At 41.4% G+C, this 17,611-nt stretch overlaps 1 protein-coding gene across 1 annotated transcript in view; it reads left to right on the forward strand.

Moving 5' to 3' along the window:
- Window positions 1-17,611, forward strand: part of mtcl2 (microtubule crosslinking factor 2) — a 93,162-nt gene that overhangs the window by 17,624 nt on the left and 57,927 nt on the right. The window contains exon 4 of the mRNA XM_061075380.1: window positions 3,097-3,246. Coding sequence (XP_060931363.1) covers window positions 3,097-3,246 — 150 coding nt within the window. The remainder of the gene's footprint in view (window positions 1-3,096; window positions 3,247-17,611) is intronic.

Genomic DNA, 17,611 nt, shown 5'->3' on the forward strand with positions numbered 1-17,611 from the left:
GGAGCGTGGTGGAGCTGAGGGAGCGATTGAAAAGAGAGAGAATTGGCAGGACAGAGAAGCATTGTGGGACTCAGCTGCACAGTGGCAATCGTTCAAATACACACACACACACACTGTCACATAGGCACACAATAAATACACAGAATTACAACAACCACTCACATGTAATTATAAGTGGTAAAAGTGTTAATTATGGTGAAAATGCCAGAGCTGCCATTACTATTCAGTTTGCTCTACATACTGTGAGGAAAATATACAGTATAATGTATTCAAATTAACATTATAATATAATAGTTAATTGTAAACAAATGTAGATGGAAACTTGTTGTTTGTAGAGTAAAATGAGGAATAATAGAATTTGACCATTGTTTTTCCACTGTTAAATCACTGCACCACTTTGTTTAAGGCAGTTGGATAAAGAAATGACAGTCTTATTATTAATAGCTTATTGTTATTAAGTCAGCAATGTGTTTTTGAATGGACGTCACGTTTCACATTGTTTTCATAAAGTCAAATGATAAATGGAAGTCAAGATCTGGATAATTACAAAATGTATACTGGTTACATACTACATTGATTATGAATAATAAAGCCGATATTCACTAATTGTTAACATTACAGTAAAATCTAGCAATATCAAGACTGAAACCATCAGATAACATCTCTGCCATACTACTTGAATAAATCAGTAGACGTTAACAGGGTCTAAGTATTTTTCACTAAAAACAACCAGATCCATTAAGAATCATTAAAGTTTATTTTCCTCTCATATAATTAGAACACACCTTTTATTTCACTTGAGCAAAAGCAATCAGTTTTAAGTTAAAATAGATTTTCTATTACAGCAAATGGGCCCTTTAATCTGCGCTTTATCCTTTTTAATAACGAAAAGGCTCTGATCGTGTGATACAGCTGCTGAACATCTGTCCAGTTATTTTTTTGGGTTTTCAGAGTGGGTCAGCTAATTAGCGGCTGTGTTTGTGCTGAGGTGGTTTCATAAGCACACAGTTGAATTAATTCCTTTGAATACATTATTTTTCAGTTGGATTAATCAAAAAATGCCAAGATGTCTGGTTTGGCTTTATCTTTTTCAATGTTCTGACTTTTAGTATCACACAATTTCTCAATGAACTGAGAAAATTAATGTCAGATTAATCTATAAAGAAAATAATGCTGATTTTAGGTACAGCCCTAAAATTGTACACTATACCTGACAGTTGTTTGACTTGTTTTCTGCAAATTCAGTATTTATGTTTTCTTAAATATAATATTAATATATATTTCTTTCAGCCTTAATTTAAATAGTATGCTGTTAAACTGTATTCAAAATAAAAATGAGGCTGACGTCACGGAAAAGGAAAAATTTATGGTGCTTGTAATGCAGCACAGAAAGCAACATTACCAGATACCAAAGTTTACGGCTCTACTGTAATGTGAGGTTTAAGGTCATTTTTATTGCAGTTTTGTGCATTAAAGTCTTTAGATATATGTATGTCCACTAACCAGAAGAACCCAAGTAACAAAGATAACCTGGAATCTAGACGTTAAACCTGGATCCACAGACAATGTAGAACTGTGGATATGTGGCACGACCACTTTCTTCATGGACCATTGGTTCTGCTTAGAAACACAGTTCCCATAACCTCTAAAAAAGCTATGCTAATTATAGATAAAGTGAAAAATCATAACGAAAAACCTTTTTGAGCATTTTAACAACATAGGCGACAATGTTTTTTTTTACTGCTGCAGTTTTCACAACAGTCATCAGAGGTGTGACTTTAGTTTGACTTCTGACATTGGAAACTTTTAATTAATAAATGCCCCCCAGGCCGGGTGTGGGTGGCGGGTTAGGAGGGATAATCAGGCTTCCATTAGATCACATTATGTATGAAAGATCAGCCAGAGTGGTATTAATTATCTTCTTGGCTTTATTAGATAAAAAAATATCAGCCCCATGCACACTGAGGTGCACATGCAGAAAGCTCCTGCTGATTCCGACACTAACACACTTCACAGACTCAGCTCAAACAAATGGCTTTTATCTTGTGCTGTGTGCTCTGGCAGGATTCCTAGAACTTTTCAGATGCCTGGCGGTGATATTAAACTAGGCCCAGGTTCTGTCTTTTACCTGAACAGGGATCAGCAGCATTAAGAGAAATCTCCTGAGCAGCAATATGCCACAATGAAAGGCTATTCTTGTCAACATGGGTGAATTAAGGTCTGTTTACTACAAGAGTTACTCATAGCACAAGCCTGTGTTAGCAGTTTTAGAGAAAATCTGAGTCATGCACCTACATCAATTGGAATATAGATTAAACTCATTGCATTCAGGGTGTTTCCTTTTATTACGTGTCCCTGCTCACAAAGTAGAAAATACTGGGCCCCTCCTAGGTTTGGATTTCGATAATAATGTGAAATTGAAATAAAAAGTGTACAAGGGCATTGCTGACTGGGGATCATGAAAACTAACACTGTCAATATGGTTGTTTGAGAGATTTTCATTACACCTGACAAAGAAAGATAAAACAGAGACAAAGTTTGGAAAGTGATGTAAACAATTTGAGGAAAACCAGTTTTGTGGTGGATATGTTCTCTTTTTCACATTTTTAGTTTCTCTTCAAATGGAATATAAAAGCAGTCGTGAACCCTGATAAACAAAATCGCTGATGAAGAAAACTCTTGCTGCCTCTAATAGGGTGTAATGATTCATCAATTTCAAAGAACATATCAATTCAGTGAGCAATGATACAATGCCCTTTTACAAAGGGGAAAATATGAATAAAAAGTAATTCATTTATTCCATATTGTCAATGCGCCATTATTTTTTAAATGCCTATTGGTTACGATGCCCATTTTCCCATTTTTTACGGCGTTAATGGTGATATTCACATCGTTGCCCAAAGAATCAATCATGTCTCTAATATTCTCAAAGTTTACTCTGTCAATAGAGAATCTGTAACAGTACATTCACAAGCTTTATGATCTTTAAAAAACTGATTGTCGTTATTCCAAAAACTGATTCTGGAGGAAAATGCATCGTAACAGACATTGAACTTAACTCCTTTTCCTCCTCTCCCCCCTTGTTAATCCTCTCAGGTGGCCAAGGACGTGTCTATCCGTCTCCACAGTCAGTTGGACAGCGGGGAGAAGAAGAGGAGTCGTCTGGAGAAGGAGAACGAGGAGCTGAGGGTCCGACTGCAGGACCTGGAGGTCGCCAAACAGGTCCTGCAGCAGGAGATAGACAAGGTAGGATTAAATGATCCGAACTCTGGCCGGTGAAACTGCTGTTTGTCAGCGTTTGCTTTTAACCCCCAGAGGTCATCCTCTGTGGGGGCTCTTTAGTAAACCCTTCCTGTTGAAGCAGATGACTTGTGCAAGTTGAGTTATTAGTGTCTTGTGTAGTTTGGAGCTAAGTGGAAATTTCAGCTAACCACAGAGGCACGAGCAGATGCCTGTTTCGAGCCGTCGTCCTTTTGGCTCTTTGAACAAAACAGTGTTTACTGTGCTCACTTTGTGTGGGAGCCTCCGGAGAGCCCATCTCTGTTCTCATCTCGTGTTGACGTTGTTTCTGCCTCTCTGCTGCCACTCCAGGGACATCTTTCTGTTCCAGGAAGCATAGCCAGCAAAGCGCTGCAATGAAAGACTTAAACTTGATGTGAGTGCCAGCTGAAGTGAAAATAAACAAAAAAGAGTTGGCATTGCGCACTCTCTGAAAATGAAATAAATAAAAACAAATTGATCTTCGCTCTGAGCAAAGCGAGAATGACCTCGACACTGTCTCCTGAAGGCCACTGTCTCAGCAGTCAAATCTAACAAAAAAGGCGAATTGAGGCCTCGTCTTAGCATCCTTACCCTTCTCTCTCTTTTTCTCCCTCTTGCTTCTGCTCATGATATCATTTCCCTTATGTGTGATTGTCATGGTCGTGGCCCAGGCCTAGGTCCCTGTTGTGTCTGTGGGTCAGGCTCAGATGGATGGCTGGGTATCTGGCAGGGGATCTTTTCTGGGTCTTTTCCAGCCTAACCTGACTGTGTTTTCCCCTCTGTGCTATTGCAAGTTTGCTGTTTGTGGATGTGTAGTGGTCCCTGCAATCCTCAAGGGATAAGCAGTATAGATAATAGATGGATGGATGGTTGTTTGTGGCTGACTGGGACGCTGACTTTACAGCAGTGGACAGGCAGCTGCTTTGCCTAAGCAGAGTGGATGAGTGGAGAGGTGTAAGAAAAATGCTTTGTTGCCTTTCTTGCTCGTCAGTGAGTGTGAAATGGGTGTTTGGCAGTTTGCTGCTGCTTCACAGCGACATAGTTCTTTCCCCTGTCTGTGTTGATGAATTCGCCATTCAATTTTTCACTCCAACCATAACCTGTGGTCATGAGCTTTGGGTAGTGAAAAGAACGAGAGATTGTAGATACGATCAGATCTTTCACATACTCCTTTAACTATGTTGTGTTTATTGTCTTATCTCATACTCATTGCCAAGAATCTAAGAGAGTAAAGTACTTATTAACGTTAAAGTGCAACAATTTTATCATATTTTTTTGCATCTGTGTTGTTGTAAACGTGTTATACCCTCTATCATGGACGCTAAAAGCTACCATGACCTCGGAGAAGCAGTCAGAGGCAAATTCAAAATGCAATGTTGGGGAAGTTTTCTGCATCATCATTGGAATCTGCTCGCTCTTTGCAGCGGATGCAACATCATTTTTAGCTTGGTGTCTCAATGTTTCAACAAAAGAGATGTGTACAAGGTTGTTTTGACTTTGAATCAAAGGAACCAGATATTTTTAGGGTTGTCCTCATTTCTCATCTTTATACTTATGATTCAGCATAAATCCTAGCTCCAACCTCCAGCTACCTGTTGTCCATACACATCCAAATAACTTCTAATAACTTTCACTTCGCAACTCTGCCAACAAACCAAATATATTGAAGTTAAAAAATGCTGCATGTGTACAAATATGACCTCTATGAGTTGATGTATTTAGCCTGTTGAGTGACCGGATGACTTCCACGCTGAGTGTTACTCTGTGTGTTTGCTGACAGTCTGAGTAACATGGTTTCATAAGCTCTGTTTGGGTCGGTTGTGTTGATTTACGCTAAACCTGCAGAGAGGAGAATTCTTCACATAGCTGATATGATTCAGGGAGTGTGTGTGTGTGTGTGTGTGTCTGCCCCTCCACATAGGAATGTCTCACTCATCTGTGTTCCTACCTTTTGATAATAATACAGTATAAACAGGAGAATTCAAACAAGTGAGTGAGACAAAAACCAAACTACTAAAAGACACATGGGCAGTTCAGCTAAACGTGAGCGTGAAGCAGGTCAACAGACAGGACACAAAGGCCTTTAACCACACAGACAATGAAGCTTTTGGTGATTCACATGTATAAAGGAGGTTTGTAAATTATTGATTGCGCAGTGGTGGCTGCAGCCTCTAGTCTGTACTGATATCGACGTTCTTTAAAAAGCAGAGCTATGCGGTGCGCTGGCTAAAACCTCTACTGTGCTGCTGCAGGCTCTTAGTATTTTACTGGGAGCTGGAGACGGACTACTCTCCAAAACATTTTTATATTCAAAAAGATTATAAAAGATATTCATTGAGGAACAAAAACATAACCTCCTCGACACCACTTTAACATCACATGATTTATAATTGTGTGTCGAGACACATTTGACGTTAATCCTCAAGTCTTTGAATATTTGAAAACAACTCGTTTAAAAAAAAGTTTAGACTGTATTTGTTCACACAAGGAATAGAGCAGGGTTTTTATGACTTACATTTTTGTTGATCTTGAAGATTGTGATGGAGAGATTTATTTTTATTTTTGATTGATGTTTGGGTTTGATTTGATGTTGGTTATGAGTCTTTTATAATATGGATTTGTGTTAATGTTTTAACGTTCCCTCTCCCCTTAATGTTTTCTGTCCTTTTCTCCCATCCCTCCCTGACAGACTAACACCATCTCCCCCTCCTCCACCCTCCCTCGTTCCCTACGTCTGAGTCCACCCATTTATTATCACCTTTCATTATTTTCCGCCCTCCCTCTCTTCCCTCCTGCTGCTCACATAGAGACGCAGAGGAATGCTGATATGGGGATTTTTTTCCCTTTATCCCGTCTCTCTCTCCTCTCTTGCGATATCTCTCCCCTTGTCCGTCGCCTCCTCCTCCTCCTCCTCCTCCTCCTCCTCCTCCTCCTCCTCCTCCTCCTCCTCCTCCTCCTCCTCCTCCTCCTTTCTCCTGTCCTCCCCCTCTTGTATCCCTCTGGCCCTCCTCCATGTCAAAGCCTGTACTCCCTCTCTCACTCATACCTCTCCATTTTTGTCTCTCCCCTCCTCCTCCTCTCCCATCTCTCTACGTCTCTGCTTCCACCCTCCCATCCCTCTCCACAGCCATTGCTACGTTACAGCTGTTTGACCTTTGAAGGAGACAAGGTCAGGTTTGATGAACGCAGGAGCGGATTAGAGTTACTGAAGGATAGGGGTTAGGAGGTATAGATGGAGGGAAAGACAGGAGCAGGGTCTCTGGAGGTTTATGAGGGGAGGATGGATAGGGCGTATCTTTTCCAGGTGTTTTATCATCTGAAGGTGAGAAGGAAAGGATTGATTTCCGTGATAATGTGAGAGAGAATGTTAGAGGGCAAATCACAGAACAGGAGGTTGATGTATAAAATCTTCATAACGTTTTGCAGATAGGTATTTTGGTTTTTCTATTTTTCTGTTCTTCAATCCGACAGAGTGCCTGATCACTAGATCCCTTGTTTTGTTATTTTTGCTAGATTATCCACTTTAGGCCTTGTCCATGAAGAACAACACAGTGACATCCACTTCATCGGCTGTAAAATAAAACACTCCTTTCACTTTTCCTCAAATCAATGTGATTGTCACGTTGGAGAACAAAATATCACACCTTCACGTTTCGCTGCTCAAACTGTGTCGAGCAGAAGATCCATTGTTTGCTGCTGATGTGTTCACAGCTCGAGCTGCCGGTGCTATGTTCATTGATCAGCAGCAGAAGTTGACCAGAGAAGCTTTTGCTCCAGCTGTGGCCTCACTGCCTCAAGGTGACTAAACACAAAGGAGCAATGGAGAGATGGTTCAAAAGAGGAAAAGGTAGACAGATGGAGGGGGGTGAAATGGAGAAATACTGGACGCTTGGTTGAACTAGAATAATTCCACTGAGGAAGAGGAAGGTGAAGACACAGGAGGAAAACAAAGAGATTAAACAAAGGGGAACAAAGAAGATAGAGCTATGCAGGGTAGGCCCAAGAGAGATAGAGTGAGAGAAAAGAGAGATGGGGACCGTACCATGTGGGGTCTCGGTAGGAGAGCTAGAGCAGATGAGGGAAAAAGGGTTTAATTGGAAAAAAAATCCTGAGTGACTGCAGGCTGAGGAGAAAAAATGCAGCATGTTATTTACTGATATTTGTTCTCATTCTGTCGTTTTCCTTTCTCTGACTCTGCTCTTCCCTCTCACAGGGAAATTCTCTCTCTCTCTTCCCCTCTGCCTCCCTAACTATCCCCCCTCCCTCTAACTCTCTCTCCCTCTCAGCATGTGTTTAAATCTCAAGCTTCTCTTGAAGGTCATTCAAGAAGTTTCTCTCTCTCTTTCTCTCTCTCTCTCTCTCTCTCTCTCTCTCTCTCTCTCTCTCCCTCTCTCTCTCTGTCTCTCTGTCTCTCTCTCTCTCTCTCTCTCTCTCTCTCTCTCTCTCTCTCTCTCTCTCTCTCTCTCTCTCTTTCTCTCTCTCTCTCTCTGTCTCTCTCTCTCTCTCTCTCTCTCTCTCTCACACACTCTGTGTGATAAGGTCACTCTGTCGACTTGGGCACATATACGTATATAAAATTGACACTTTAACGTTCCTTCTCCCTCTTTTACACAATCTTGCCATTAAGCTGCTGTGAACAACACACTTGACTCTCTGGTCTCTTCCCTCTGTGCAGCACTGTATGGTGCACATGGCGAAGGCATGGTCAACGTCACAGACATTTTTGCGAGCAAACTTATTAATGATGGTTACAAGTCAAGCACTTAATTCAAGCTGGGAATAATTATCACATCAGATCCAACAAATCAAATTCTTAATCTAAATTAACCATGAAAACACAGTGTGTGGCTAAGAATTAAAGGTACACGTGCCCCTCTGCAGGCACCATTGTTTTACACATAGTCCCCCTGTCTGTCAAAGCTCCTGACACTAGCTAAAATATGTGAATATTGTCACTGATCACTGTTTTATATTGAACTATACGTACATTTATCTATGTAAATTAATGTGTGAGGGATGAATGTTTTTTATACTGCAGACACTGTGATTAATATACATTTGAATTTACAGCTCACTATTGAGTAAACACCTATTAAGAGAATAGTAAATAAGAAAAGAGTGATTTAGCTCAGGTAGCCTGTGTGTGTGTGTCTGTCTGTCTAGTATGGACCTTTACACACACCCCCCTCTTATTAAAGCAGTCACTGCTGAAGGAAACTGTTCCCTGTTATTTCTGACTTTCAGGAAGTACTGCCCATTGTTTGGACTGAGTTGAGGGATGTGAGGAAAGGGTAGCTGGAGACTGTGTGTGTGTGTGTGTGTGTGTTTGTGTGCTCGCACGCCCTTAAAGCAAAGGCAGGGCGTTAGCCTGCAGTTTGTTCTTGTTCATCCTTTATTGACGTTTTATGTTTACTTCTTGTTGCATGTGTGCAAACTTTGCCCACATGCACACTGTTGAGCATACTGTATGACGTCCTTCAGCGTATCAGAGCAGAGGAAAGAGAGAGAGAGAGAGACATCCAGGGTTAATGGAAGGTCAGTTGAGCTGTAAAGTTATTGTGACAGTTCAAGAGTAGAAACACCAGTTCATATTTAAGGCCTTAATTAATCATTTAAGCCTTTGGCTCTTTTAGCCAGGTTTTCCCTCCCTTTATTTATTAAGGTACAATCAACTTATATCTTGTCATGCTACATATCGTTAATGTCAGTGTAGGAAAGGTTATTCAACTCTCATCATTCAGATTTAAAGCTTAAAATGTCCTGAATCTAGTTTAAAATGCGTTGGAGGTTTGTACTTTATTACATCATATAATCAATTCCAAATCCTCTAATTTGAGAAGTTAGAATCAGCGTGTTTTGCTTCAAAAATTTCTGAAGCATTTAAAGCCTGGGTTGGAATAGCAACTTTTCTTTCTTGAACTCTCTATTAATGACATGACACATTTCAGCAGCAAGGATGTTAAAGAAAAATAGATACTGAGGGAGTTTAAGCTGCCCTTTTACTTTTTGGAAACAATGACAGGTGTTGTGGGAATGTTACACTAGAGATGCAGAAAGAGAATATTGCCCCAAATACTGCCGAGGGCCCCTACACTGTAAACGGCTCTGAGTGGATGGTGAGAGGAGTTATAACTTATTTCATCTGATCTCAGTAATTTAATTCAGCCGAACAGCAGCAAAGCAATCATTCACTGTCCAGTCCCCTTTTTTTCATCCCATATCTACTGCTCTGCAGGACGCAGGTCATGGCACTTGTGTTATTTCCCCCGCGGTCCATCCGAGGATCGACAGGACGCAGTGAGAGCTGTACGTTTTCTGCAGGGACATGAGTGCAGTTAAATGGGTCAGAGCATCAAAGCAGTCCGGGTTTAAACCCAGTTTTATCTGGGTCACAGTGATTGATTAGAGAGAAGATGGTCTTAGAAGAACGCAGAGAGAAGCCAGCCACGGAACACTCCACCACCACCACCACCACCACCACCACCACCACCACCACCACCACCACCACTCCACACCAGATACAGGACGCTGTGTGTGTCAGACACGACACACAGATGAAGAAAAGTTATTTATGTTTTGTGGTTTGAGAAAGAAGGAGCAGGAACCAGTGAATATTGGTGAAAAAGAAAGAGAGAGGGAGTGATGATGACAGCAGGAGTGAGAGAACAGTGATCACTGGGAGGGAGGGCGATCAAATCTAGACTGAGGAAAAGCTTGGCTAAACTGGAGGTGGAATAAGTGAGCGAGAGAAGGAGGAAGAAAACAAAAAAGACAGAGGAGAAAATAAGGAGTGAAGATTAAAGAATGATAACAATCAAAGAGGGAACAGATTTAGAATGAGTGGTCTGTACATGTATAGACAGAAAAAAAGAGAGTAATTTGAAATATAGTTTAAGGAAAAAGAAATTGTGAAAAGATAATGAAGGAATTCTAAGAATTCTAAGAAGAAATTGGCAAAGAGGAAACAGTGACATTAATGTTTGAGAGATAGTGGGAGTGAAAAAACAAATGAAAGATGTAAAAAATGGCAGGAAACAAATTAAATAAAGAAAGAAAAAGAGAGGGAGAACAAAGGGAATTTTGCCTGCAGGGTTTGTGAGTTGAAGGGAGCTTCACTGGTACCAGTGGGACAGAAAGAGGACACACACATACACACACCTACACACCTACACACGCACACGCACACGCACACGCACACGCACACACACACGCACACACACACACACACACACACACGCACATGCAGACATACACACACACACACACACACACACACACACACACAGTACACAGAGAGAGTGAGCAGTGCAAGGCCAATCCCAGTACAGTGCCTAAAGAATGAAGTCATTTTATATTGTGACAGTAACAAGCAGACTTGAAGTTTAAAATTCATTTTTTTCCCAAACAGAAAATAAAAATATCTATAATGATAAGAAAATATAGACGATTTAATACTGAACTGTGGAAGCTTGTAAAATCTTTTTCCGTCCTCGAGCTTGAGTTCTAATGGCTCAATTAACTCACAGTTTGTGGTCAAGGACACGGGAGCATCACCATCAAAATGAACCAGTATAAACTGCAGGTAGAAGTCACCCATCCACTACTCTGACCTCTGAGCCCTGTGTTTACAACAGTGTCTCACTGTTTACTGCAGAGCTCTCTGCTGTAGAGACTAACCTCTCACATCAACTCCATGCCATCAAATCTGTGAGTCTCACTACTCTCTCGTATTAGCTCAGTGGAAGAATGGAGGTTACAGAACGCCTCTTTGGCATGATGATGCTTTTACACACAGCTGATTAGCGTCATGTAGCTTTTTCTGCCTCACAGAAACAGTGGAACATCTTCTATGGGAGCTGGAGGGGGTGAGGAGGCAATTTCATGCCTCAGCAGAGGCAACATGAGTCTGTCGGGGATGCCGCGCGTTCTGAAGGGCGGAGTGCTGGTGTCACTGATGGAGACACTGGGAGGTGACTGGGGAGTAATAACACTGTAAAGACATGAGAGGGAAGGGCGGGACCTGAGGATTAGGGGGCAGAAAGAAAGGAAGAGGGAGGGAGGATGGGTTCATAGAAGAGTTGAGAGAGGGATGATTGTGAAGTGACACAAAACCCTGCTGCAGGGAGGAGATCCTGCTGGAGAACAGCCCACCGCTCACTGCGTGTGACCTTTTAAAGTGGATTTAGACATAGAACAGGATGATTTGTTTGCACAGAGAAAAGAAGCAAATCTTCAGTACAGAAACAGAACAGAACTTCTAAGCTCATTTAAAATGCTGACCTTGGACTGCAGAAGACTTTACCTGAGTGCTAATGCATCAACCCAAAATCAGTCTTAAAAGTTCTTCTACAGATGTAACCCTGTCTTTTGCTGAAGCGTCATGCCATTAAGACAACTGCATGTCTGCATGCTTTTATATTTAATGAAACTTAAAATTGTCAACATGAGTATTCACCGGAACATCGGTCAACTGTGATTCATTGCTAGAAAATGTCAAAAATAATTGTTTCTGCAGCAGGTGGATTGAAAGTGTCCCTGTTTTGAATGAGCAGTGTTTTTCGGTGTTAGCCTCCAACATATAACTGTACGTCCACGCAGGACAGAACATGACCCAGCAGGCGGAGAGGGGGAGGGACGTCTTAGAGCAGATGGATGTTCTCGCCCTCACATACAGATTTAAAAGGTTTACAGCTGTTAAAAGCTGGAGAGCAGATTATCTCACCTGTTGGGACCAAACTGAAGAGGTTCCTCTGTGGTCTCTGTGGGACCATTATTTGTGGAGACCACACACGCACACGCACACTCACACACACACACACACACACATTATAACAGACAAAGAAGAGTAAAGCGCATTATGCAACTGAAAGGGATCAAAGTTAGATCTATCTATCGTGTGTGTGTGTGTGTTGCTTCAGTCTGTGATGCAGAGCAGCACCCAGCTCATGAATTATAAATGAATCAAATGTCAGTGATGTCAGTGGGAATCTGCATTAAACTGCTACTGTACACAGGCTCCTCTGTCTGAGAGCAGCTACTACACTTTTACAGTAGAAGTGAGGTCTGTGTTCATGCTGCCTCTGTCTGTATCTGGAGTCGAGCTGTGGTTCGATAGGCATTTTTTAACATTTTCCATGTTATTTCAATTTAAACACAAACAAGGCAGTAGTTGCAGAAAGAACCAGCATTTTTCACACAGTGCTTTTTTTCACAGGACACATTTAGACATCTCACAGTTTCAGTCACACTGTTGTGGCTGTTTTGTGATAATAGCACTGAATGAAAGGCAAAGGGATCTCCAAAATAACACACACTGACTGACTGACAGAGAGTCTAGAGGCCAATTCTTATCTTCAAACTGGTGTCTGTGATCAAGCAGCATAATTTAAATCTTATCTCCCTGGTTGAATGACAAACGCTGAAGAGGAACTAAACCCCATGACTTTTTTTAACTGAAAACTAATGAGCACTGCTGTTTATTGATTTTGGTACAAATCTTGACATTTCAAGGGGATTTGACACTTAGCATGGTATACAGTCATAGTGAGTTCCTTCTACTGGTTATAACCTGACGATTGCAATTTAAATTTGCTATTGGCTGGTCTGAAGGCAGCTTACATCCCCAACCACCTCCTCCTCGTATACAAACTGACATCACCTACTGTACAGATGTGGGAGAGGAGGAACACTGCTACTTCAAATCTGAAAATCAATTAACCAATCAAATCCTCCACCACACTAATGCCCACTTTAGGGGATTCTGGAGGGGAACAGCCCTTCATTTCTAAAGAGCCCTCTTGGTAAAGTTGCACTTTAAAAACAGTAAACTTCACTTGCATTCTGTCTGCTCTCATTTAGGTTAATCACGTTGTGTCAAAAACGCAGGCGGAGGATTATTCTCTTTAGATATTTCTATGCAGTGATGGATTTGATCCCATTCAATGTCAGTGACATTTATGAATTAGTGTCACATGTATGAATCCTCTCAGATCAGTGTTAGTCAGGCTTGTCTGCTGATGGTCAATCAGTGTCCAGCAGAAGAGGTGAGGAGGCCGGAGGCGGACAGAGCCGAATCAATAAAGGCTTTTAACTTTTTCAAACAGACAAGAGTTCTGTTTCGGATTTAATGGCTTCACATTTTGCTTATTTAAAACACGAAAATGACCAGTCAGCCCTTTTTTAAAGTTGCAGTGCTTATGTGTAAAAGCTTGGTGCAGTTATGGGCAATAAAATTCCCATATTATCTGCCTTTAAGAAGTCAACAGTATCAGACTCACATAAGTTGGAATTCTCCACATTCTGCTTGACAGGTACAGCAGGTCTTGTTTTTTTTTTTACTGGGGTCTGGTTTTTATTTCCATGCGGCTCAACTCATCTCTGAAATCAAACGAGACATAACATAGATATGGCATTGATTTACGATGCAGACATTTTAATACTGTGCGGATGATGGATGGAGTGAACTGGATGAGGCAGTTTGTTTGTATTCCCTCGTGCTGCCGGCAGTGCTGACTACATTACAGGTGTGAGGTAATAAACAGTGGACATGAGCAGTGTGCAGAATCCTAATGTTTGAAAAACCCTTAATATGGCTTTCCGGGAGATTTTCATGTATAAACAACTGGGGGAAAAGATGACTCCTGGTTGTGTGGAACACCTTCTAGAAACCTATGAAAAAACTAAAATGTTTATATGGAACTCTCAGTTTGTTCAAAGCATTGTGAAAATGCTGGATTGGACATTTTACTGTTGAAAAATCAAATTGATCTTGATAAAAGACGTTGGGAGACACTGCTGGTCCTTATTTAGTTTGAAAACTCCAGGGCTGCGTTTTAGCCGGGACAGGCAGCAACAGAGAGGGTTTGGAAACAATGACAGAGACACTCACAACCACTTGCTGAAAACGCTGTTTTCAAATAATAGCATAGTTTTATGAATGTTTCCTGCGATGCAAACTCAATTGGCTGGAATCCAGGGAGCAGTTTGCTTCACAGTCCCACCCACACCGTTTGATTGACAGCTGGTAAATGCAGCGCGCATACAGTAAGTAACGAATGATGAGTAATGAACGTCTTTTTTAATTAAACCTTTATAAGATTAGTCTTTTGCAGTCCAACGTTGAGCAACCTGGATCCTGTGAGTGTTAATCGTCAGTGGATGAGAGGTGAGCGATGGAATGATGGATGTGAAGGTTTACTGCCGATGGAGGATGAATGGGAGCTCTGCTGTGTATCGACGTTCAGCAGCGGCAACACTCGGCTGCAGGGAAGCACAGGGAGGAGATTAGCGTGGGCTGCGGCGGCAGGTCATTTGTAAAACACACATGAAGGTGTGAGAGTGTGTGTGTGTGTGTGTGTGTGTTTCTCTTTTCTGTTCCAAATATCCCTCGCATTCTCTCTGCCATTTTCCCCACCTCTCTTTTCTCCCCATCTCTCTGTTCCTCTTTTCCCTCCCTCTTTTTTCCACTCCTCCTCCTGCCTCTTCCTCCTTTCCGTCGCCCACCTCCCCGACCAAGATTGAGGCCGTCTGACATCATCACCGCGCTGCCGGCTCTTGTTGTGATGTGGAAGTGGAGACGTGGAAAATGAGTAGCTGGCACCTCCCACTAATGCTATAGTCTGGCTGCACCGCGGTCGCCATGGCTACATTGCCGGTGTCGTTGTGTTGCTGTGGTTACGCTGCTACTGTGATGTTCCACAGCAGCTGTGAGCCTGGCAGGGACATAGAGTCAAGCTCTGTGCTGTTTAATGTAGAAATGCAGGTATTTTACCAGATCTCTTTTTTCCCACTTACAAACAAGAAAAACGTTTTTGTATGGTTGATGTGAATTATTGATTGTTGCTCATATATTTAAATGCTTTTAACTTTTAGAATCTATTCATTAATTCATTAACACGTCGTGGCTGGAGTTTGTCCTTAAATATAATTTATTTACCCTGGGGTTTCTGCAGCTTTTGACCACATCATATGCTTAAAAATGGGCCAAAGTCCCAATAGAATCCAAAGCGCAGGGAAATGTTTGAGAATAGATTATCCTACCAGTTTCTTAGCTGCTGCTGTCGCCACTTTCTTGTATAAATGACGACTGAAGCTATTTCTGTCCAGAGCTAAATCAACAACTTCATTTAAATGCAGTGCTGTAAATGTGCACTATAAATGTACTGCATTAAATCACGTGATGACATAACTTCCTCGCTGGCTCCACAGATCCACAGTCCTCTCTGAGCTCTTTCATGTTCTCAGCAGTGGGAAACTCCAGCTGGTGCCTCAGGCCTGTTGTAAAGGGAAGAGTTACTGTACGTGACGACAGTGGTGATCGCCGAACGTGCTTGTTCGTAGCATTTCATTGTGGCTGTTTCATGGTTGTAAGCCTGTGTTGCATAATTCACAGTCCCATACTTCCATTGTGCAGCACTCACTAGGATGGATCAGTGCCTGCAGTGTTTTGATAGAGCGGTCAACGACGTCCCTCCTCGCTGTCTGTCCTCTTTCTCTCTTTCACTCTGCGCTTTTTATTCTATCTTCTTTTACACATCTCACCCTTTTTCGAAGAGATCACAATTAGTTCATTACTCAGGTCTTTGCCATGCTACTGTCATAGTTTTTCAAGCGTTTGGCAGACTACAGCGGGAAAACAGGTTCATCTTCACCCTAAATTTTCACAATCATTCTACACCTCTATTTTTAACAGATATCGTAAAAATAGTCAGTGCAGGCGTCAGCCACAGACTGCTCATAGTCTTTCAGGGCTGTGCAGGTATCTGTTTGTCTCCGTCCGTCTTTGTTGTCCGAAGCTTTTCATCTGACTGCTTGCAAACTTAAAAAATGTTAGATTATGTAAGGGACAGATCAAAAAGAAAAAGAGGAACCTTTCATCTTGCTTCCTTTATTTATTACAAATTCTCCTGTGTTCCAAAAGTATTATCCTTAAATCAATCCCAAGAATAATCTGCCTCATGGTCATCCCACATCAAGTCAGAACCAAAAATCTAGTTGACCTTAAAATCTGATTTAGTAAAAACATTCATTATTCTTGGCCCACTGCCATATTTAACCAGGTTACTGTGTTACAGACACATCCGCTTCATATCATTTCTGCTGCTCAGTCAGACTCAACATGGAAATTATCTTATTTTTAAAAGAAAACATTGATTTCCGAGGCAATATGCTGAACTTTTTCATACTTTTGATCTTATGATTACAAGTTATCCCTCCCGTATTAAATACAGAGAGTCTCTTTTTAATACCAGCGACATTTGATTACAGGTTATTACATGTTCATGCTGACAGTTTAACCTGAAAGCAGACTCAACCCCTTCCTTTCTCAATTCAAAACAGCTTTTCTATATATATCTAGTCTGCGACTTTTTTCCTATCTGTTGAAAGATTTAACTGGGATGAATAGACAGGAACAAAAGCACATTACCTCTCTATCCAGCTCTCTCTCTCTGATCACTCTCATGTGCAGGTTATGTAAAAGATGCTGAGCAGTTGTGACAGTCTTTTCTCTTTGGATCATGAGGAAGAGATCACCACCACAGTGGATGCAAACATTTTTATTAGCCATGGTTGGTCTGAGAAATGATTTTAAATCAGATTGTGTTTGTGTGTAGAGCCTCCTTCAATACTTAGTGAAACAAGCAACCTTTATCATCATCATCTAAAACCGTATCGTAGAGTTTGAAGTATTTTAATCTTACTTTAATTGTGCTTGAGTACTGCTGCTGAAAAGTACTGCAGTGAACAGAACTTTAACTTCTAATAACGTTGACATTTCTCTCCACACACATTATGGAATGTTATCTACGGCTTTTAGTTCCCATATATGAGCTCAGAGAAACCCAGATAATCCATTAAGGTGCATATGAAGATTTAAATTGATTCTAGTGAGTTTCTTTTTTTTGCAGCCACTTCCCACCGTCATTCAGCTGACACGTGATGAAAGGTTTTCTAAACGAAAATACTTTCCCACATCCTTTTATCAGTCATTATATCAACATTGTCATGGGCTGCAGATGACATTATTGAATTGAAGGCAGGTTTATCTGTTTCCTGAAACCATCTTTCTGCTGTTGCTGTCAGAGGTGGTGAAAATGCAATTGTAGCACGGCAGTGAGAATAACCCCGTCTTCCAGTAACAGAAACAATTTCTGGCTGGTTATTGTGTGAGAGTGGAGCTGTGGGTATCTGGAGCTTGACTGAGCAGAGAAGATAGGCTCTAATCTAATCAAACACTGACTGAAAGATAATAATGTGATGTCCGTGGTGGTGGTGGAGGGACTCATTGTCAGACCACCCAAAGAGAAAACTGGCTTAAAGGTTGCCTCTGGTAACATCTGCTGAGGAGAGG

This window comes from Limanda limanda, chromosome 7 (genome assembly GCF_963576545.1).
Source record: "Limanda limanda chromosome 7, fLimLim1.1, whole genome shotgun sequence".
Classification (NCBI taxonomy): domain Eukaryota; kingdom Metazoa; phylum Chordata; class Actinopteri; order Pleuronectiformes; family Pleuronectidae; genus Limanda; species Limanda limanda.